Here is a 24,849-nt window from a genome sequence, read left to right as displayed (position 1 = left end):
AAAGTTAAGCTGGGATGCAGGGAACAGGAGATGCTGAGGAACGGAGAGGACACCACCCCACTCAATCTCAGCTCCCTCTCCCTCCTCCAGTCTGTCGTGTCCATCCTGACTGATAGTAGAGGGGTCTGCAGTTAACCCCACTTATTCTTTATGCTGGCTCTCACTCCCTCTATCTATTTCTATTCCTCCCTCATTGGCTCACACACAGCTGCAGCCGGTCCATTAAGTTAATTAAAGGCTCCATTTTGAGCTGGAGCCCGCTAGCAAATACGAGTGCCAATCAATAGATCTCTGGCTTATTTTGTGGGAGGGAGGGGTGACAGCGCTGGTGCTGCATTCGGGGACATGATTTGTAGCCTTGGCAGACGAGCCATGTCCCTCTCTGTCTTGTCCTCTGTCTCTGTCTAATTTGGTAGCCACCCTGCCCCTTGCACAATCTCCTTCTCAGTCTTCACCGTGATGTCATCTATCACTTCGCTTCTCCCTTCTTTACCCTCAGCCATCCACAGCTCTTTCCCATCTGCCTACGCAGAGTCACAGTCCTGTGTATCCCTACGAGAGCACGTGTGCATTTGTTTTAGTCGCCATCTGCACAGGGGAGGCAGCTGTGTAGGGTTGCAGCTGGGGTTGGAGGTGTGGGAGGCTGCAGCGGGCAGTAGTGGAGCTGAGATCAACAGGGTGCCTGAAGGGATGATGTGAGCTCTGGGACCAAGAGAGGAAGTAACAGTGAGACAGAAGGCGAGGGTCTTGTTATGTGAGACTGCGCAGCATGCCAAAAATCACGACACAGAATGAGAAGTTTATTTCCATGTCTGCACCATAGACTGTATAAAATAGTGGACGTAGCTACCGTGACATCACCCATTGATTTGTGGACAACCATTTCAAAGCCTGGAGTTCTGCATTTCAGCCGTCACCATCTTGGATTTTTGAAGAGAACATATTTGGACAAGAGGGTGGCGATGTGGAGGTGTGACGGATAAATCTGACTCAAACTGGAGTGATGCCTTGCAGACAGCCTGTCATTCAAGTGGCCCCTAAATAAAAATGTGTAACTGTAAGCCTTGCTAAAATGAAAATGGGTGAGTTGTAAAAAAAAGTTCATACTCTGTGTAGTTGGCATGAATGTTGTCATTAGCTATAAAGACCAAAAGCGTTTTTATACCAGGCTGTAAACATGTTTATTTCGGCTATAAAGTGGGGCATTTTAACATGGGTATCTATAGGGACTGACTCTGTTTGGAAGACAGGTTTAAGTGGCCATTTGAGGAATTGCAGTGTTTGGCATTTCCACGTTAGCTTAATTTTTCAGCTCATGTCTAAAAGTGTCAACACACTGACGCGACCTCTAGCTCAACCGGTAGAGTGTGCACCCCATGTAAGCTGAGTCCTTTGCAGCAGCCTAGGTTTGATTCCAACCTGCAGCCCTGTAATAAAGGCCAAAAGCCCTGAAACATATAAAAAGAATTGTCAAAATAAGCAGGGAGAAGAGATGATTGGAAGCAGCTGGTTGCCAGTCACAGCGTTGTGTGTGGAAGCTTCTCAGATAAAGATCACTACTGTTGGAAATAAGGATCATGAAAACATACTTGATTTATTGGGATTTAAATCTGAGCCCGCTATAGGAGCAGCATCACTTTGTTCCATACCCATAGACAAGACTAAAGATGTAAACAATTCGATTCACACTGTATGTCTTCAAAAATAAAAGCGTCTCCAGTGATCCTCAATTTTCACCAAAGATCTTTTTTTTTTTTTTTTTTGCTTTTGTCTCATTCCACAGCAAGAGTGGAAGGCCCACAGGCTAAACAACCATCATCAGCTTCATGTGGCGTTCCTCTGCAATGAATAATGGCTGAGGGCGGCAGGCAGCGTAGCAGTTCAAAATCCGCATACAAGCTCTCTCTGCTGGATGCCTCTGCTCCAACAGTCCCCCCATTCCTACAGTCACACCAGCAGCATGGCAGTGGCGCAGCTCATCGGGCTCCTTCCCAGCAGTCATTCGACAATTCTCTCCCTCCAGGGAGGCAGCCCATACAGGCCTTGATGGTTAGCCAGTGTTGTTTGTTGGAGGCCTTTTCCTTCCACCCTCCTTCCTCTACTCCTCCTCTTTCTCTTCTCATCTCTCTTCTTTTTTTTCAGAATGCCTGGTGCTTTTTCCACTTCTCTAATCTAAACTCCTTCCTTCTCTCTTCTCTCTCCTCTCAGAGAAAGCCCAGGGGGGCTTGTTCATATTCTCTCCTCTTATTGTGTTTCATCTTTTTCCTTATGACACAGAACTATCCCCCCAGAGTATCCAGCTTTCAGCCAGGGAGCTGGAGAAAACGCATGGTTAACCCCATTTTATTCTGTCTATTCAAAGGTTCCCCGACAAAGCTCTAGTGCTCACAGCAGATAAGAAATCATTCACATAGAGCAGGAGAGAAGGTTTGGTATGCATTCAACAGAGGCAGAAGAGAAGGTCATTTTCCGCAGGAGTGTGGCATTCGAAAGGAGCAGTGCATTTCTAAGCAATATGTTGCACCATATTGTGCAGCTTACAAAACAATGGACGAGCTCACTTACCTAGGCATTTCTATGAAACAGCTGTTGTGAAAGCGCTATGCGGCTGTACCGTTGTCTGGCTACAGTATCTGTTCCTAGATGGGTTACTTTCTAATATCCGCATAGAACTTCAGAAGGTAAATTTAGCACAATGTTACAGTATGCCCTTGTCAATCATACAGATGAGTCTATTATATTATAACAAAGTCAATTTAGATATGAGAGAACACTGCTATTATTGTGCCACAGACCATTGCCATAAAGTCCTGGTCCATATGCATACTGTAAGACAACTTAACGTTAAATAAATGATGAATTTGTCAAGAGCAGCCCTCAGCTGTGAATTGACTCCAAAGCAAAATGATGTACCCATGCCATGTAATATAACTGTCAAAAGAAGGGGTTATCAACCATAAGGTACGACACATAAAAATGTAAATGGTTCGATGGGGGGAAAGGGGGGAGGGAGGGAGCGAAATAAGGCTCTTCTCTATTGGTGTTCCTGCAGTGACCTCATCTCTCTTTCACCCCACTCTTTTGCTCTCGCTCTATTTCATTTTCTGTCTCTCTATCTTTCACTCTCTCGTATCAAGCACACACTCCCACTGCGTTTCTCAAGCACATGCTCCCTCATCCTCGGTCACCCTAACCACCTCATTTCTCCAGCCCTCCCTCCTCTCCAACTCTCACTCTGTGCGTAATTCAATCATCCCAAGGAGATGGATATCCGTCCCCTAGGAGCGCTTACGCTCTCCATTTCCTAAAGCGCTTGATCAGATTAATTGATTGTCCCCCCCCTCATCTCTGCGCCCCTTCTCCTGACTGAGGCTGCTGTGGTAGCGGAGGGTGGGAAGAAATCAGGTTTGCATTGATATTTTTATAAAATGGCTTTTTCCTTCTGCCCCCAGACAGACCCCGTAAAAGGACAAAGGGGAATAGATAAAGTACATGAGCCAGGAGACGGGGGGGGTGGGGGGGGTTACATGGAAAGGGTGGAAGCCTGCAGAAACAGACAGGTGGGATTTATAAAGAGGACAAAACAACAACCTGGAGCATACAGGAGACACAGAGCTGAACAGGAGATCAAGGGACAAGATAAAGCAGATAGGCGATCAATGAAACGAAATAAACAAGACTGTTTAGGAGGTGTATGGCACATATGATGTGAGTGTGTGTGCATGCATCTGTGTACCATGATGTTTGGCTGCAAGCCCGCGGTGCACAGCAAGGGGTAGAGATGGGAGAGTCGAACCAGGCCCCACAGGGAACGCAGGAAGACCTCAACTCATCTATTATAACTGAGAGCCAAGCGGCTGCCATGTCTCCTGATTGCTGAGTCCCCGTGGAGCTGTCTCCCTCCCCCCTTTCTCTCTCTCTCTTTCTGTCTCCCCCTTTCTCTCTATCTCTCCTCCCTATTTCTGTCTCCCCTATGTTTTTCTATCTCTCCTCCCTCTTTCTGTCTCCCCTCTCTATCTCCCTCTTTTTGGCACTGGGGATGGCAGTAGATTACAGTGCTGTTCCAGGCCTTTGGCTTCTACGTTATGGCTTGGGCCAAATACACGCACAAACATACACGCGCTCATGCACACACACGCACACTCGCAAGCACACAAACACACAGAAACACAAATACACGTAGACAGGAACTCGCTCGTCTCTCTCTTATCTATCTGCCGCACATGTTCCCCATACGTGTAAAGCTTTTACCTGAGCGCGCCATTACAGCTGAGGCTTTTACCTCTGGAGAGCCAAATTACCTTTCAGATACAACCTTCCCTTTTTCAACTTGCCCTTGACATTTAGTTCACTTGCATTCCCCCCCGTACATATAGACTCAAACGCGCACTATAAAAGCCACACATACAGCAGCAGGCAAGCAGGCAGACAGACACACACGCAGATACACAAAGTTGCATGTCCCCAGGCTCTTAATTCTCTGTCATTTAGACCTCACACATGTTCTACACATCCTTCTTCTTCCTCTACAGCAACTTCTAAGCTCAACAAATACTGTATGTTTGCAGGATAGAGCACACAGCTTTGGCAGGATCATACTGTAACCACAGAGCTGACCGTGCTCTTCAAAGCTGCAAGCATTTCGCACTTGGCAATAACAGGTAAGGCTCGCTTTTCATTTGTTTTATTAAGTAAGGGACTGGTTCTATCAATAGGGAAATATTCATCCAATAACACCCAGCTCCAGCTCTCTACTTATTTCCCACTAAAATAAAACAAATATAAGGAGACTGCTCCACCAACCCTGTATCCAAACACAGGATGTTTTCAAACCGTAACATATGGTTAGGGCTGCACAAATAATTGTACGTAATTAAAAATTGATGTTTTCTGTTTCCACAATTAATCATGTTCTTTATCAAAACTCCACAATGCAATAACTTTGACATTAACATTGATTTAAATTACTCTTTGTTAAATGAATTGGTTGGTATCAGCTGATCCCACTGAGAGTCAACACCACACACTGCAGTCATATGCAAGATATACGCAAGGCTGCTCACACAGGCCAATTCTACACTGCCTGCCCAGTGTGAAATGGTGGGGAGCTTTATTTATTGAGTGGCTCTTACAGAAAGCATTTAGGGAGCAAAAGAGACCAAGATGTATTTTTCAGGAGTTAGTGGGACCAACTAAAACTAAAGGGCAAGTGAATCATGTTGGCCTTACGTTTCACAGGTGGTAATAAAGAGGATTTGGATACTCAAGAATGCATATCTGCCAGTTTTGTAGATAAGTTGGCAAGTGTTTACCATCAAATTCATATTATATTTTATCAAAAATAGAAATAAAATGAGTAGAGAAGACAGTGAACTGTTTGCTGTTGCCATTTGACTAGAACAAAAGAAAATGGCGATTATTTTTAGTTGTTATGGTGAAAACACAGGTCAGTGGCGCCTTCAAGTGTGCCGCACTCATGAGTTTGAGAACTTTGTTTAGGATTTCTCTTACCCTTATTTTCCTTATTAAACAGAAAATACAGCCGCACATCAATTTAAGTTTCTCTTTTTCACCAAATTTAGACTAACATTGCCTTGACAACCTTGTTAATGCATCATAAAACACACTTAATTCAAATTTGACAGAAAATAAATGTAACTCACCAAAACTGTCTACATTAAAACAAATTATGGTTGGCGCGGGACACTCTTGGAAGTGTTGCACAACAGAAACTGAAGAGCAGTGCAACCTTCTGTCATTTATGCTTTGGCAAGAGGTTCCAGTCGTCTCCATATCACCAGAGAGCCTGCATATATTCATGGTCTGTGTCTGTTTCTGTCGCAGTAAATGAAGCATAATCTGCACAGACAGCTGTTTAAAACCCACACAAATATCCCACTGTATATGTGTTTTTAATTTATTAACCATATATTGATTGATTTATTAGCCCCCAGTCTGTCTGTGAATGGTAGATTCCCCATACTCTCTACGATGGGCTGGTAGATGAAAACAATGAATCAATAAATACAAACACTGTTGATTTCTTCGTGTGGCACTGACATGAAAGCAATATTTGTTTACTAAATGTCTGCTGTCAGTCAGACTGGTGAAGGTGACTCCACAATAGCTGCTAACGGACATCTGCTTCTGTGGAGAAAGATGCTAAATGCATGTCAGAGTCGGTGTGGATTTAAAACTACTTTCTCCGTGGCGATGATACTAACACTGACAATCACACTGCGCAACAAAAAATGACTTCTGCAACATAACAAAAATCTCCAGGTACACGACATGAAAGAAAAATGTGAAGCGTGATTTTTTTCTGTCGAAGATACGTCATTTCTGTTGCATGACACTCATCAAAAGTGTTGCATGGCCAAGCATAAATCAGGCTTTAGTCCTGTTAGTCATCCAATTTGGAAGAAATAAATCCCATAGATAAAGTCTTTAGTCATTACAGCAGACCTCAACTTAAATAAGCGACTTGCAACAAGTTGGTTTATTCTGCAGTTTATATGAAAGTCAGCCTGCTACAATGACCGCAATAGACAATACACATATAAATGGCCAGTGCTCTGACCATCCTGCTATGTTGATTTAAATGAGAATGTCCATTCTACTCTCATTTCATTTCTATGGCATTAAACCGTGCAAGCTAGGGTCTGCACTCTGTCATCTAGCAATCAAAGCAGTCACTTTGTTTATAATGCTCACAGAGGTGAAATTCCTTCTATAAGCCTCTGGGGGTTTTCTAAATCTCACCTGCAAAACTTGCTTCTCCTTGTGTCACTGTATAACTACTGTTTTGCTTTGCAAATAAATGAATAAGGATCAAATAACAGTCTTTCCAAGAGCACCCTTACCACAATTTAATATTTTCCCCTCCAATGGTCTAAGTGTACTCAGGGTGTGTTCAGTGCTCTTGCACTATGGTTGCAGGTGCAACAGAGGACATTCAATCAGGCCTGTGTCTGTGTATCTCATGGATGCATTGACTGTTTGCTGCTGCTCAGAGGCAAACATGTACAGACAGCATCTTTGTAGGGGGTCAGCTGAACTCTTGACCTAAACACACACAGACTCATCAATACAGACAGTCACACTGACACACAAATAAAGCACACACAAACACACAAGCATGTACACTCAATGCTTGAGTACTCAGCCCACAAACTAAATCAACACACCATTTACTTTTCTTTCCGAAAGACTCTCTCTCTCTCTCTTTCTTACTTTCCCCAGACTTTTTTATTTGCTAGGGGGCTGAGCTCTCAGACTGGGATTGATCCGGAGCTGCCGTCTTGAACCTGTGCCCCGAGGGCAGCTCAGTGCAAACACGCCGCAGCCCCTCTCCACTTACTCCGATCATGGTTACACTCACTGTTACACTACACCCGCATATAAACCCACAGAACAGATGCACACAGCAAGTGCCACCTCTACCCGAACTGCTTTAAACAAACCGAAGGCTGATAAAGACAGATTTGAAGGGAAAAAATGTGTCTCTTCCACTAAAACAACAGCAGCGTCATAAGAAATATTCCAAAGACACTTGTTCACAGTCAAAGTGCAAACCCAAGAAATCTGAATGGACCTGAGTAATAAACTCTTCTGTTGAGGAGGATTTCAAAAATGACTAGCATGTGTATGAGTATTGGAGGAAAATCAATAAGCCTAACAGCTGCATTGGATATGACAGCAACAATTTCATACACCACATCCCATTTGCTGAGTGCTTTTTCATGGGCAGAGCACAAAAGAAATCCATTATTTTTTGCAAACGCAAAGATTCATTTGAACATTTTACATAAATAATTCATACAAAGAGAGCTTTTACAGTGTTTTCACCTGAAGACAGACAGCTAACTAGCGAGAAAGCTCACTCACCCACCCACCCTTCCTTCTCTCTTTGAAGTCGGAAAAAAGGGGGAGGAATAGGGTATAATTTGTTTGATTCATTTATCGTTGCTTACTATGAATAAATGTCATTAAGAGTGGTTGCTGCGCAGCGGTTGTGAAGTTATGGAATAGCTGGCAGCATAGTGGGGGCTGAAATAAAGCAACATGGTGATTAGAAGAATGCATCCATCCCACACACACTGTGCCAGTCAGGAGTCTAATGGCTCTGTGGAAGTTTGTGTGTTCAAACACACGCACACACACACAAGGTACACACACAAATACATATACAATTACTCCCTTTTCTTTGCTGTGACTGCCCTGAGTTTGTATGGAGTTTGTGATTGATGGATTCTGTGATTGGTGCTGTAAGACAGGTGGAGCCTTCACGTGAGCTAATCTACACTGCCTCCTACAGGATAACAGCTCACACTGGACCTGTAAATATGTGAAAAACTGTCATCATCACCTTCAGCCAAGCTGATAATGATGACGATAAATGGTGTTTGCACAGCACCTATCGAGTCTTCAAATTCAACCACCACAACTGCTTGACAGAAGGGTGGATTCAAACTGTCCCTTGCGTACAAGGACTTCTGTATTTCAGAGTTGTGTGTAAATGCAAAAAAAAAGAAGGAAAAAAAATCTTGGGTGCTTTCTGAAAAATGCTTTCTTCATTGCCTGATTTCCTTTGCAAGCTTTAATGAGACCCCAATAGCTTTGCAATTGCTCCTATGGGGTCATTTTTGTGTGTTATTGAGAGTACATCACCATCCCTATTCTGACATACAACATCCCCTGATGGCAAATTCAGCACCCAAGCCTCTTCTGTTAATGGCATGTGAAAACCACAAATATTAGTCAAGTCTTACCAGAGGGCAGCACTCCTACCTTCCATGCAATGCGGTTGCCCTTGGTGTCATGCATCAGTGCCATCGGGAACTCTCCACGCTCATAGAACTTGCGAAAGGTGGTCGGTTTGGAAGGGCGCTCCCGAAAAGCCCCTGCAGCCGGGGGGCCCTCCACCTGGTCAAAAACATGAGGGGAAAACGTGAACGAGGAAAAAGCAGCAAAACAGAGAAATAAACACAATGAGACATATACAGCAAGTTGAGAGTGTTGTTTTATGAAATCAGAATTGACTGTGTTTTCTCCTACAAGAATAGAATCACTCCCACTGCCTCTTCTTAAGAGTAATTCAGGAAGACACATGTGCCTGCTCCTCTGCTCCTCTAAGGAAGGCAAAACACAGATAGTGTGCGCTTGTGTGTGTGTGCGCGCGTGTGTGTGTTGGCCCTGTAGCCAGAGGCACTGCCAGAGGCATTGTTAGGATCATCTTTTCTCTGCCTCCATATTGGATATGTGCTATTACTGCGCCACCAATGGGACTCCTATTACATCAGCCACAGTGTCTATTGTTGTGGGGACCGTTGGTGGTGGTAGCCTTACAACAGATGTAAGTTAATGCAACACACTGAAGTGGAAATGGGAGGGAGGAAGATTTAAAGATTAGAATACATGTCATATTAATACTGTATTCTATAGGACAAAGAAATTGGTGAACTTATTCAATTTAGGGCTGAGCGATAAGGAGAAAACCATATATAACGATATTTTTGACCAGATACCTCAATATAAACATTGCAACTATATTGTAGGGTTGACCATTGGTGCTTTGACAAAATATTTACACAATGAGATTCTTTAAAATAAGGGCAAATAATATGGTAAAGGCAAAAAAATACAACAGAAAATTTGTTATAAACCTTTGGCAGTGTAAACCTATGTGACGCTTGCAGCTCAACAAAATAAAATAGATACAGTACAGGCCAAAAGTTTGGACACACCTTCTCATTCAATGCGTTTTCTTTATTTTCATGACTATTTACATTGTAGATTCTCACTGAAGGCATCAAAACTATGAATGAACACATGTGGAGTTATGTACTTAACAAAAAAGGTGAAATAACTGAAAACATGTTTTATATTCTAGTTTCTTCAAAATAGCCACCCTTTGCTCTGATTACTGCTTTGCACACTCTTGGCATTCTCTCCATGAGCTTCAAGAGGTAGTCACCTGAAATGGTTTCCACTTCACAGGTGTGCCTTATCAGGGTTAATTAGTGGAATTTCTTGCTTTATCAATGGGGTTGGGACCATCAGTTGTGTTGTGCACAAGTCAGGTTAATACACAGCCGACAGCCCTATTGGACAACTGTTAAAATTCTTATTATGGCAAGAACCAATCAGCTAACTAAAGAAAAACCAGTGGCCATCATTACTTTAAGAAATGAAGGTCAGTCAGTCCGGAAAATTGCAAAAACTTTAAATGTGTCCCCAAGTGGAGTCGCAAAAACCATCAAGCGCTATAACGAAACTGGCACACATGAGGACCGACCCAGGAAAGGAAGACCAAGAGTCACCTCTGCTTCTGAGGATAAGTTCATCCGAGTCACCAGCCTCAGGAATCGCAAGTTAACAGCAGTTCAGATCAGAGACCAGATGAATGCCACACAGAGTTCTAGCAGCAGACCCATCTCTAGAACAACTGTTAAGAGGAGACTGCGCGAATCAGGCCTTCATGGTCAAATAGCTGCTAGGAAACCACTGCTAAGGAGAGGCAACAAGCAGAAGAGATTTGTTTGGGCCAAGAAACACAAGGAATGGACATTAGACCAGTGGAAATCTGTGCTTTGGTCTGATGAGTCCAAATTTGAGATCTTTGGTTCCAACCGCTGTGTCTTTGTGAGACGCAGAAAAGGTGAACGGATGGATTCCACATGCCTGGTTCCCACTGTGAAGCATGGAGGAGGAGGTGTGATGGTGTGGGGGTGTTTTGCTGGTGACACTGTTGGGGATTTATTCAAAATTGAAGGCACACTGAACCAGCATGGCTACCACAGCATCCTGCAGCGACATGCCATCCCATCCAGTTTGCGTTTAGTTGGACGATCATTTATTTTTCAACAGGACAATGACCCCAAACACACCTCCAGGCTGTGTAAGGGCTATTTGACCAAGAAGGAGAGTGATGGAGTGCTGCGGCAGATGACTGGCCTCCACAGTCACCGGACCTGAACCCAATCGAGATGGTTTGGGGTGAGCTGGACCGCAGAGTGAAGGCAAAGGGGCCAACAAGTGCTAAACACCTCTGTTGGAAAACCATTTCAGGTGACTACCTCTTGAAGTTCATGGAGAGAATGCCAAGAGTGTGCAAAGCAGTAATCAGAGCAAAGGGTGGCTATTTTGAAGAAACTAGAATATAAAACATGTTTTTAGTTATTTCACCTTTTTTTGTTAAGTACATAACTCCACATGTGTTCATTCATAGTTTTGATGCCTTCAGTGAGAATCTACAATGTAAATAGTCATGAAAATAAAGAAAACGCATTGAATGAGAAGGTGTGTCCAAACTTTTGGCCTGTACTGTACATATGTGCGATAGTTGTGGTATCATAACAGCCTGTCACAGGTTACAGCGTGACAATTAGAGGAGAAATGGCAGAGCATAAAGGTCCAGGTGGAAAAAAAAACAACTCAATCATTTAGGATTTTGCTAAAAGAAGGAAATCACCTGTTGATATATATATATATATATATATAAAGATCCCATGGTACATTTTCTGTATTTGGGAGCTGTTAAATGTGTAATTTTATTTTGTTGACCTATTCATATTGTATACAAAATCTGAATCTCACTCTGATTTAATGTTGTTGTTTACAAACTAAAGAATGAGAGATCATTTTCGTTTAGTTTTCACTGAATATTTGAAGGCAAACTGTTAGGTTGACATGTAAAACTATATCACCTATTTTGCTGCAATTCTATGCTCTTAAACTACTAATAAAATACTTTTTGTCTCATATTGTCAAGAACACTATTATCGCAAAAATACCCTGAAATATTGTGACATTATTTTAGGGCCATATCGCCCACCCCTATTGTCATGATCTCCTAAGTTGAAGACAATATCTTGCCTTATATACCAATAGCGATATAATATCAATATATTGTCCAACCCCAATTCAATTTAAGAAAAATGTACCAACATGTTGAGAGGTACTACAGAGAGATATTGAATTTAGGAGCCTTGAAAAGACCAATTACCCCAAATACCTGTTAAGAAACACTCACACTCCATCAAGGAAGTGACCAAAACTTCTCACAGAACACCCACTGGTGAGGCTGCTAAAGTGGGAGCCGCTCATGTACTTGAGGGATATGGATTTATTTGATTGAAAACATTAGAGCTTTGCAACAGCATGTTGTAGTGGACAAATGACAGAATGTTGGAGCCAATCGTTTCCCTGTCTGTGTCCCTTGTGTGCATCCCTCGCCATCTGTGTCGTGCTGCCACATGACTGGCAGATGTGTTGCTGTCATTAATCCTCAGATTACCACCCATTGAGAAACAGAATTTTGCCACAGCAGCCCACAGGCGGAGCAGAGCGATACTGGGATGTGTTATCTTTGGCAGGGCTGCCTAAGATTGGTGTGCAACTTGAGAGATTTTAAAGGGGTTTTAGTCTATTACTGTGATGCTATGCAAGGGTAGTTTAGTTTTCCGTGTTACATCATTCACTACTATTGCCTGTTTGTTGCATAATTCAAAAACAAAATGGATAAAGGAAAAAAAAAAGCCTAGAACCCTGAATGTAGCTCAGTACAGCCGCCACCAAGGAATGATGCAACATGGAACAAAGTTTAAGTTACACATGTGATGTGGTGTAGCTGGTGCCATTGTTGGGCTCAAGAGAAACAAGAAGAAAGGAGAAACTATTATGAGGGACTCTGAGTGAGTGTCTCAGAGCACTCGCTGCATTTAAACAGCCCTAATGCACCGTGGGATTGCAGCACAGTCATTTCAAATGAATCTGTTTGGAGCATTTGTTTACCATGCCAGGGAATGCTGAATAATATTATGCTGAATTAATAGGCACAGGTTTGTATACCTGCAGGAGAAAGACTACCTTAACAAAATGTCTGTGACTAACAATGCATGTAAAACACAAGAAAAGGCACTTTTTCAGTGTCGCCTATTGCACTAGCCGAAAAGAAATCCATCACAACAAATGGCATGTACGCCTTCTACGCTTTTTTAAGTCCCCTCTTTAATTTTCAAGTATAATTTTAGTTGCAATGGTGTGTTTAATCATGTACGGTGACAAAAAATGGATACACCTAGTCTTTTGTTAAATGGTATACCAGAGGTGGGACCAAGTCATTGCTTTGCAGGTCACAAGTAAGTCTTAGAGTCTAATGCCAGGTCAAGAATGACAATGTCCCAAGTCCTAAACCTATGTCCTACTGGAAAAAATGTCTATAACTTTCTCTTCCAAAACTGGCAAGTCCTTTTTTTAAATTTGTCAAATTAAATCTGAACTCATCAAATCTGTGACTATTTGTGACCCCAACTTCGCCATGTACAGTGCACTTTTGTAAAAAGAGAGATTGCTCCCACTTTTTTCTATTAGATTTTAATCAGCTAATCAATAATTGCCTGAATTGTTTAACTTGCATTGCTGTGACCGGTTAAGTGTTAGCTTGCCTCAGTGGAATACTGTCTCTGTCTCATCACATCAAGCACAGAGAATAAGTTAATACAAGAATGCAATGCCTTTTGTTGTTTCATTTAGACGCTGTGAAACATACATCACTATTATCTGTTTGTCTTCCCTCTTCTCTCTCTCTGTCTCTGTTCATTCCTCTCACTGCAGGAGTTGTTTTGCAGCCCTAGCCTGTGGGAAGCTGGAAAGCTTGCGAGATCAGTGCTGCTCCAGCCTGCAGGAGTGACAAAGCCCTCATATCCAGGTAGCTACGATGGCGGTTGAGCCACGCTGCACAGGGAGGCTAAAAATAGCTCAGACTGGGCAGCTAGAAGAGAATGAACCCAGACTGCATTGACTGGCTGAGCAGCTTTTATGGCCAGGAATGATGACGCTGCAGTCACTTCCATGGCCTGTGCTCGTGGCTGAGGTGTTGCAAACCAACTTCGCAGCTATTTTCCTGTTTCCTCTCCAGTTATCATCACTGGCATGCCAAACACGACAGCAGCCAAAAAGATACATATACATGTATGCACAAAAGCACATTTCCTTGTGACTCAGCACACACTGAACACAGAAGCCCTTTGCTTGCTACTGGCGTGGGCTGCCGTTCCGAGCAGCTTAAGGAGAACTGTAATAGGAATAGCACTGCGGAGAGATTATCACCTGCTGGCTTCCTGATGCCATTCCGATGATCTGCCTGCTCCTGTTCTGCCATTCATGACGTTCAGGTCTAAAGCTCCTGCATGCTGAGAAAACAACTGCTATCACTGAATCCCAATGTAATAGCCACTAACCTAGTTTGTCTAACAAAAACTAGAGTTTGTTTCCTCTGCTTTGCAGCCTTCTGAGAAGCCACATGAACTCATGGACAGGGCGTGCAGTTCAGAAGCACACAGCGCCCATGTTGTGAGCAACAACATCCCTAAGTTCTGTCTTGTATGGGTGAGCATGCATTTGTGTTAACTCAATTTAGACTTGCTGCGCTGACGACAACGACTGCCACTGATTCTGTTGTACTGTTTGCCAGCACGTCGCATCATTTTGAGCTCTGCACATCTCCTAAACACATTTGAATCATTGTGTGGTTTTTCAGTTTTACGCTATTCTGCCTGCATTTGTTGATGTGAGTAGCCACAAAGGTGGTTGTGTTGTTACATGATGTGGTGAGAAGCAGCGCAGCATCCCCCCGTGTAATCAAAAATTCTTCCCCGTTCTAAAACACTGGCATAAACACAAACACAGACAGTGAAAAAAGACAGAAAAAAAGGAGCCCTATAACGTCGACCTATACAAGCAGATAACATCCCGCCCCTCAGTGGAGGCCATAAAGCGAGCCTGTGAGGCGACAGACTACAGAACAGAGATAGAGGTGGTATAAGGCAATAAAGGGAGGAAGTGTCTGTTTTGTGTGCCCCTGGTGCACACATCAGGGAGTCATAACAAGGCAGGACTGGTCAGATGAGCTCCAGGCTGTCATTTCTCTCCTTCGCCTTCACTATGCCTCCAGATCTGTTTCCTCCGTAATACTGTTGTCCACTCCAACTAGCTCCACCGTAAACCTGGCTGCCGCAAGACCCACAGAGGCAATAACACACAAACATGCACTCATGCACGCACACACTTGCTCACACACCACGCATGCTGAGCTCCCTATGGGTGAGCCCCTGCAGAGGTGATTGAGCACCGGCAGGGCCTCGTGCTCCTGTCATTTATAAAGGTGTCACCCTGAGAAACAGAGATGCTCCCTCTAACCTTATTAGTATGGCACTTCCATGGCTCTCCTGCCTGATTTTGACACACGGAGTGGGTGGGGTAGTCAAAAGGCACGAGGAAGAAACTGAGAAAAAAAGAAATTAAGTGAGAGGCTGAGGAAGGATAAAGGTGGAGGGTGAGATAGGCCAGAGAGAGAGACAGAGACATGTAGAAGCTGGAGAGATGAGAAACAGAGAGACAGAGAGTGAGGAAATCAAGAAATAGAGAATGGAGGAGGGTGATGGAAGAATAGTGGATATGACAGAAAAAGGGAGCAGGGGAGACAAGAGGTGTGGCTCATCAATTCTGAGGGTGAGTTCAGCATGGCGGGGCTGCTGCAGCATGTAGGTGATCCATCACTGTGCCTGGGCCTCCAGCTCCAGCGCTCTCTCTCTCATCTCTCCATCTCACTGCTATATACCACCACCCCAAAACACCTCTGAATACCTCTGATAGATGTCTGGTGAAGGGCTGTCAATTCATTGTCAACCCTGCATTGCCATCACCACCGCACACTTCCTCAAATGAGGCCCTCGTTAATCTCCCTTTTCATTTCTATCCATCTCCTATTGCCCTCCTGCCTCTCGCCTTGTCAGAGCAAAAATGCATTTTGTTGCATAGTATTTGTTTGGGAACAAGGGTGCCACCACACATAGGTGCATTGCATCACCTGTTTACTGAGGCAGCAAACGGTTTACTGAGGCAGCAAACGGGGTAGGCACCCGCTCGCATGCTCGCTGGCTCTCTGCATTTGACTGCTGTTTTCGGTTGAGAGGTTATTGAAATCTAGCTCCGTACATAAGGCCGCCTTTCCTGAGGGAGGGAGCGGGGTAGGTGAGTCACAGAGGAGAGAATAGACAGGCCGAGGCTCTCCTGATAAGGTCAGCTTGCACATCGGTGCCACAGGCAACTAAATTAGCTCTCTTTATTTACAGGGCATTTTCCGCCGTAGCCCAGCCTGCTGCCTGCCCGCCGGTCACCAGGGATAATGGCCGGGCTAAATATGTGTGCTTTATTCTCAAACTGCATTTAAATGAACAAGACACAGACAAAATAATGGAGGTATTTCTGCTGTTAGGGAATCTCTGCTTATATGGTCAAACAATCATTGGATTGGATATTTTTGCTTACTCATTCCCTCTGCAGGGCAAAAACATGGACTGGTGGGAGGCTGATTCCTTTCAGAAGAATAGATCTGCAATATTTGTGCAGCACTCCATTAATTTCTCATGACCAAACAGCAAGAAGTGCAATCAGTCTGCGAGTTTCATTATGTGCAGAAATTAGCCCTGTTGTGAGAGACAAGGTCGGATGAGAACAAATGAGTAAAGAGCTCTCACTGGACGGGGAAAACCACAGGCTGATGAAAGGTAACAGAGTCTTTTGTTCAGCGCTCACAGGACCATAGAGGTGTGCTTTACAATTGTCACCGTGTCAGAGGCTTTTGCATCAACTGTACCGCGCGCCGAGGCACAAGGGCAGGGATGTTTGTAATGAAAAATGACGACACCGGCAGGAAAAGACGACACTACACACCTCGTGTCACTACAAAGGCACGAGGATGAAACAGGTGACAGCCACCTACTATTGAACTGCGCGCGAGAGGGATAGCTTTAAAGAAGAACTTCAAAAAAAGAAGCTTCAAGCATTGAAGAGCGCCCCGCTGTTTTCTGTCTCCTCTAGTTTAACCCCATCACTTAAAAGAACAGCATAGACACAGGGAGACGTTAACGGGGTGTGAAAGAAAGAGTTTGCGGTAGGAGTGGGAGGGGTGGAGAGTAAGTGAAAGAGAGCGAGCAAGACAGAATGAGGGAGAGCGAGGGAGTGAGAATGCCCTGAGTATTTTCCATCTTCTCTGTGTGGCCCACTTATCAGCCAGGCAGCAGGGCAGCCTTGTGCTTACAGAGCCCTATTGGCTGATTCATATCACCAAACCACAGTTGAGATGATGGCTCAGAGTGAATCAGCCTGCATGGCAAAGGCAGAATATAGCAACTCTTACTACTTGTTAAGTGAACGGGAAACCACATGCACTGAGGCTCAACTTAAAAAAAAACATGCACATTGCTTGACTCACATAAGTCTGACCCGCTGCCAAGATACACTTGCAATGTGCATGTAGACTGATACAAACCATGTAAACACAGGTATACAGTGCACCACACATGCGCAGGTTGTCTTAAGTCCGTATAATTTATCATATAGTGTTGTTATAATGAAATAATTGACTTGTTAGGAGTAATTACCACAATCGTTCTGCAATAGCTTGTTTGCAATCACGTGACTATCATGACGTCTAAATTCAGATGCAGGGCAGAAAGTGATAAGTTCCGAATATCATGCATGAACTGGAAATAGAGAAACATGACTACATAAATGGGTTGGATGAACCTGCAGGCAACACATGTTGGATGCAATCCATACAAAATGAAAAAAATTGATTTTTTTTCCCCCAACTTGACCAATTTGCCTGGTGTGAACACGATCATGATTACAAATCACCTTATCCTCCAGACCTCCTCATGTTACAAGGCAAGCCAATGAAAGAGTACAAGAGTCTAGTGGACTATAATAGGAACCATGATTGAAATGAGTGCCATTTTGTTTTTGGCCAGGTGAGCAAATGTGCTCGAGTATAATGCTCTCTTAGGCCCTGATTACACAGAAAGCATTTTGGCAGCTGGAGGTCCCTTTTCCTAATTGTTTTTAGTGAGTATGAAGCTTTTTGCTCGCAACTATTGTGTTGCAACACACCTTGCGATGCTTTGCTCGCGGTGCCTGTCATTTTGCCAGAGCGCTCTGAACTCCTTAAGTTGAAAAAACGTCAACACGGAGCAGAAAAGTTCCCAGCGTCATCTCTTTTTTTGTGATGGTCACAACAACAAGTTTACAGTTGGTAAACAATTGAGGAGAAACTGTTGGTAGCGGTTGCTGAATACCCAGACAGTGTTTCCCCTCGGTTTACAGCTTTGGGGGGTCGGATAACAAATAAAAAATTTTGCTCGGGTTCGGCTCACTTGACATGCTGCTGTATTGTGCCATGGCCTATTCAAGTGCTGGAATTTGTTCGCAACACAGGCTCCGCTCCAACTGAGTGTGTGTACAGTGCCGTGCTGCAGGTTTGGTTATAACTGTCTCGAACACGGGCCCCCCTAATGGTAGGGGAAACACTGCCAGAGCAACAGACACTAGGTTGTCAAACTGCCCCCAAGTCATCTTGAAATACATCAGAAAACGGACATCATCGAGGAGAAGCTCCTGGACCAACTGGTGGTACTCCCTGTGATCTAACTAACTAGCCACTAATTGACCCTTCACTAAGCCTCTCCCTTAATCAGTCACTGTCCAATCCTACGTTAACAACCGTGTGTAGCAACCGAGAGGTCCTTCAAGCTTTCAGCATAAGCTAATATGCTGAAGAGGTGTGCATACGGTAACGTTACCTTCAAGTCCGACACCTGATACCCAAAAAGTGTCAAAGGTGGTGTTGAATTTTTCCCCTTCCCCAAGCCCAAGACCCAAGGAAGATATGGCTAAAACAGTGTGGAAGACCACACGAACAGCTGAATCCAGCAAAGATCAATAAAAACACCTACGTTTGCTCCGAGTTAAGATGCTAACTAACTTTAGCAACGCTAGCTTTGTGTGCTGGCTGCTCTCCCTTTGTCTGCCCAAAGGAGGGAACATAACTCACACTTGCATTGCGACTGGTGAGCTTTTCCCTCTATTTTAATGTTTTCGTGATTTATACTCTGCCAGCAGATGATATTGTGAATGTAGCTCTCACATGCGTATTGAAGACCTTTCTGTCGGCTTCTCTCTGATATCTCCGAACAGTTTTTCCAGAAATTTGATGTTATTTCCTTTGGAATATCTCTCACTGATATTGCTGACAACTCCATATTTCTTATGCTAGGAGCGAAAGTTTGACAGACGTGGCAGCAGTAACTAAGGGGGGCGGGGCTTAGCGAAGGGTCAGTTACTGGGGGGGATAGATTGATTACACAGGAAGGTTAGTGAAAGGATGTGATGGGGTGGTTTCCTGGTAACGATTAAAAGGCAGGCACAGCATGCCTTTTTTTTTTTACTAATACATTTTTTAAAAATGGCAGTGCGGTGGGCCTCACATTCTGCAACCTGTGCATGGATGCACCACTGTCCAGCTAACATTACTAGCTAAAGTTAGCTGACATTAGCTGCTATTTTCAACCTACTATGTCAACTGTTCTCAGAGGTCTGGTGAAACTCTGTTAAAAAACTGTGTCAAGGCTAAAAATATTGAGAAGTTGTCACAGCACACTGTAATTGTATCCAACTTAAGGCCTATTGAAGACAACGCTTTAACCTTGACATTTTACCGTCACCTTACCGTGGTGGAGGAGTTTGAGTGCCCTAATGACCCTAGGAGCTGTGCTGTCGGGGGCATTTCGCCCCTGGTAGGGTTTCCCATGGCAGATTGGTTCTGGGCGAAGGGTCAGACGAAGAACGGTTCAGAAGACCCTTCAAGATGGAAGATAACAAGAGTTGGTGTACCCGGCCCGGAGGGTTACCGGGGCCCCGCCCTGGAGCCAGGCCTGGGGCTGGGGCCCGTGGGCGAGCGCCTGGTGGCCGGGCCTTCGCCCATGGGGTCCGGCCAGGCCCAGCCCAAACCTGCTACATGGGCTCGTCCCCCTGCAGGCCCACCACCCGCAGAGGGATCCAGAAGGGTTCGGTGCAGTGTGGATCGGGCAGCAGACCAAGGCGGGGGCCTTGGCGGTCCGATCCTCGGCTACGGAAGTTGGCTCTTGGGACATGGAATATCACCTCTCTGGCGGGGAAGGAGCCGGAGCTTGTGGAAGAGGTTGAGCGCTACCGGCTAGATATAGTCGGCCTCACCTTGACACATAGTTCCAGCTCTGGAAGTCCTTGAGAGGGGTTGGACTCTCACCCCAGTGGACGAAAGGGTTGCGTCCCTGTGCCTTCGGGTTGGGAAATGGGTCCTGACTGTTGTCTGCCCTCATGTGCCGAACAGCAGTTCAGAGTACCCGCCCTTTTTGGAGTCCCTGAGACGGGTGCTGGACAGTGCCCCGACCGGGGACTCCATTGTTCTGCTGGGGGACTTCAACGCTCACGTGGGCAATGACAGCAGGACCTGGAGGGGCGTGACTGGGAGGAACGGCCTTCCCGATCTGAACCCGAGTGGTGTGCAGTTATTGGACTTCTGTGCAGGTCGCAGTTTGGCCATAACTAACACCATGTTCGAGCATAAGGATGTCCATCGGTGCACGTCGCACCAGGACAGCCTAGGTCGCAGGTCAATGATTGACTTTGTAGTCGTGTCATCTGACCTGCGACCATATGTTCTGGACACTCGGGTGAAGAGAGGAGCAGAGCTGTCAACTGATCACCACCTGGTGGTGAGTTGGATCAGGTGGCAGGGGAGGACACCGCGCAGACAGCTGTTGCGAGCTGTGGCTGCAAGGTCGCGGGGGCCAGTCGCAGCGGTAACAGCCGTCAGGCTGAAGAAGGAGGCATACAGGGCATGGTTGGTCTGTGGGTCTCCAGAAGCAGCTGACGGGTACCGGCGGACCAAGTGGAGCGCAGCAGCGGCAGTTGCGGAGGCAAAAACTCGGACGTGGGAGGAGTTCGGTGAGGCCATGGAGAAAGACTATCAATCGGCTCCAAAGAGGTTCTGGCAAACCGTCCGGCACCTCAGGGAGGGAGGCGGCAACTTGCTCACACTGTTTACAGTGGGGGCGGGGAGCTGCTGATGTCAACTGGGGACATTGTCGGGCGGTGGAAGGAATACTTTGAGGAGCTCCTCAATCCCACCAACACGTATTCCAGTGAGGAAACAGAGCCGGGGGTCTTGGGGGCGGGTCGTCCAGTTTCGGGGGCAGAAGTCGCCGAGGTAGTGAAGGAACTACGCGGTGGCGGGGCCCCGGGGGAGGACAAGATTCGCCCTGGATATCTCAAGGCTCTGGATGTTGTAGGGCTGTCCTGGCTGACACGCCTCTGCAACATTGCGTGGACATCGGGGGCAGTGCCTCTGGAGTGGCAGACTGGGGTGGTGGTCCCCATCTTCAAGAAAGGGGACCAGAGGGTGTGTTCCAACTACAGGGGGATCACACTCCTCAGCCTACCCGGTAAGGTCTACGCCAGGGTGCTGGAGAAGAGGGTCCGGTCGATAGTTGAACCTCGGATTGAGGAGGAGCAATGTGGTTTTCGTCCTGGACGCGGAACCGTGGACCAGCTCTTTACCCTCGCCAGGGTGCTGGAGGGGGCATGGGAGTTCACCCAATCAGTCCACATGTGTTTTGTGGATTTGGAGAAGGCTTACGACCGTGTCCCCAGGGGCATTCTGTGGGGGGTGCTCCAGGAGTATGGGGTTGGTGGCCCTCTGCTAAGGGCCATCCAGTCCCTGTACCGAAGGAGCACGAGTCTGGTTCGCGTGGCTGGCAGTAAGTCAGACCTGTTCCCGGTGAGGGTTGGACTCCGCCAGGGCTGCCCTTTGTCACCGGTTCTGTTCATAACTTTCATGGACAGAATTTCTAGGTGCAGCCGAGGGGTGGAGGGTGTCAGGTTCGGTGACGGGAGGATCTCATCCCTGCTATTTGTGGATGACGTGGTCCTCCTAGCTCCATCCAACAGTGACCTCCAGCTCTTGCTGGGACGGTTCGCAGTCGAGTGTGAAGCGGCTGGGATGATAATCAGCACCTCCAAGTCTGAGGCCATGGTCCTCAGCCGGAAAAGGGTGGATTGCCCACTCCAGGTCGGGGGGGAGGTCCTGCCTCAGGTGGAGGAGTTTAAGTATCTCGGGATCTTGTTCACGAGTGAGGGTAGGATGGAGCGGGAGATTGACAGGCGGATTGGGGCGGCGTCAGCAGTGATGCAGACGCTTAACCGGTCCGTTGTGGTGAAAAGGGAGCTTAGCCAGAAAGCGAAGCTCTCGATTTACCGGTCGATCTATGTTCCAGCCCTCACTTATGGTCACGAGCTTTGGGTAGTGACCGAAAGAACGAGATCGCGAGTACAAGTGGCCGAAATGAGTTTCCTCCTCCAGAGTAGAGCCGCTGCTCCTCCACATCGAGAGGAGCCAGTTGAGGTGGTTCGGGCATCTGTTAAGGATGCCTCCCGGACGCCTCCCTTGGGAGGTATTTCGGGCATGTCCAACCGGGAGGAGACCTCGGGGCCGCCCCAGGACACGCTGGAGGGATTACATCGCCCGGCTGGCCTGGGAACGCCTCGGGTTTCCCTCGCAAGAGCTGACGGAGGTGGCTGGGGAGAGGACTGTCTGGGCTTCTTTGCTGAAGACAGAGGTGTTCCACATCTACAGGAATTTCTCAGTGAGTATTTTTTTTTATTTGATAGAGTGGAATAGGTGTACAAAGTGCAAATCATAGGCATTTGTGCCATGTTGGTAGTTTTTGCCTCCAGCTGCCTGCCTTCCATCTGGTTAGCACACCAGTGTATGACGACAGCAAGAAAGCTAATCTTACTACTTACTACTATCTTACTACAACTCAATGTGAAACATGGCTGCAGAAACATGTACTTGTGTGTCAGCTTTTTGTGTGCATGATTATGAGTGTGTATATTAAATGTCTGTGTGTCAGCAAAGAGAACATTTTCTTGTCCTGGCTGTTAAGAGAGTGGGGCACGCACTGATCCAATGCTTTGTCTTTACAACCTCAATCAGTGACGACACCTGAAGGTATTAAAACACTGTGCTGGGCCATGAAATTAATGAGACACAGAAGGAAAACTATGTCCCTGACCTGCTGCAGTTGCCACTTCTGCTGCTGAGAAAGAAGAATTTAACTGTCCTCCCAATTTTATTCACCAAATAAGTAGCTTCTTGTCAATAAACATCCTCATAACTGCATTTAATTTATGGCAGACTGAAAACCACCTCATAGAATATTAATGTTCCTGAAGTCGGTGACAACACTCTTTGTTTTAGAGTGGTTATCGGACGATGGGCTCAGAATAGCTGCATGACTCATCCAAAAGTTGAAACCTAAGTTTGTTTTGCAGGTAAGGAGACAGTCAACTAAGCAGATAAAGCAGTCGTAGAAATAAACAGACAGACAGGGAGATGCTGAGATGGGCAAGCAGGCTGGAACCAGGCGAGGGGATGAGGAGATAGGCAATGAGGTGAAGTGAATGCAGCTGTGACTTTATTGGGGAAGCATCACTGGGAGCTGTGGAAGGTTTGATTTGGCAGCAATAGGCCCACAGGGGGAGGAATAGGAGAAGGACACACCCAGAGCAGCATGGAGGCCATCGATTTCACCACAGAGCCACAGACAGACAGCCGCACAGATGAGAGAGGAAAAGAGCGGGTCAGTCTACAGCGTCACCACATCACACCACCCCATAGCCACACACACATTCACACAGTGTCACAGGTAGCCCAGCACTGACAGATCCCTGAGGAGTGGAGGAAGGCATGGGGAGATAAGCAGACTGCGCATGGCAAGAGATACAGGTTCTACCTCTGATATGGGAATATTGTTTAACAGTGAAGAACATTATCTAGGTGATTAGTATGTATTGCAAAATGAACCCCAGGCCCTTGGTCTTATCACTTGCCCAGTGTGACTTTCTATTCCTGGAAATCAGTCTTGCTGCCTGTAAGGCCGTCTGCTAAAAATGATGCTTGGGGTTTGCTTACAGAGACACCATGCAGAGACCAAAGCCCGGCATGGTCTGGAATTTGACCTTTACATAAATTAAATGTGGGGAAAGCACACTGAAGGCTACATCCCTGCTAGAAGATACCCAAGACACACAGCCTGCCAAACCAGGCTGCAAGCATCCAGTCCCCAAAACACACACTTTATCTTCTCCTTCTCTATTTCCTTTACCTACGTGAATGTAACATAAAATGCCTCTTAATACAAATTTTGTTTACTCCGCAGACTCAGGGGGGAAACGGGCTCCCAACAGAGGCTGTTACAAGAAACAGTGAGTGATATATATGGAACAGAGGTCTGTTATTGAGACCTCCTACAAGGATAATGCTCTGAATGATAGTCCACCCTTTGGATTAGCCTGAGAGACAAAAGAAGAAGAAGAAGAAAAAAAAGACACTCGTTGCCTTGAAAACACGCTTCTTCTCAGACGCCTCAAATCTCACACTGTGCTTGCTGGAGCAGCTCTCTCAGACAGAGAGGCGACACTTTTGGCTTTTGGCTGAGCTACAGGGAGGCACTCACACAAATACACACACACACACATGCGCACAGTCACACAAACAAACAAATAAAATGGAGCTAAAGCAAAGACATGCCCTCAGCACTTTGTGCCAGCCACCCCTGGCTTTTATTCTGAGTGCAAGGTTTATATTAAAGTCATACATATCTACTTCAGTTTTATCAATTCTTGCTCCTACAGTCCATTCATCTATCCACCCACCTTTCTGATCACCCCTTCTGCATTTGCAAAATTGCTCTGCATTGCAGGTTGCTGGTACTCTGACAATGAAACAGGTGTCTCGGCTATTAGTATGAGTCTTCCTACGCCACCTCCTCTATCTCACACCTCCGATGACAAGCATAAATCAGGACTGTGTGAACAAGCAGTAGTGATTAAGATGCTTGCTATAAAAACAGCCAGGCACTCAAACACCAATGATACAGCCTACACTTGATCAGAAAATCTCGA

General features: G+C 45.8%; 1 protein-coding gene across 1 annotated transcript in view; it reads right to left on the bottom strand.

Moving 5' to 3' along the window:
- pacrg (PARK2 co-regulated) overlaps nt 1-24,849 on the bottom strand; it is a 189,887-nt gene that overhangs the window by 151,916 nt on the left and 13,122 nt on the right. Inside the window, exon 2 of the mRNA XM_049595661.1 lies at nt 8,791-8,925. Within this exon, the coding sequence (XP_049451618.1) occupies nt 8,791-8,925 (135 nt within the window). The remainder of the gene's footprint in view (nt 1-8,790; nt 8,926-24,849) is intronic.

The sequence above is a fragment of the Epinephelus fuscoguttatus genome, linkage group LG14 (assembly GCF_011397635.1).
Source record: "Epinephelus fuscoguttatus linkage group LG14, E.fuscoguttatus.final_Chr_v1".
Taxonomy (NCBI): domain Eukaryota; kingdom Metazoa; phylum Chordata; class Actinopteri; order Perciformes; family Serranidae; genus Epinephelus; species Epinephelus fuscoguttatus.
Note: the sequence above shows the minus strand (reverse complement) of the source record. Positions and strands in the feature narration are given on the sequence as shown.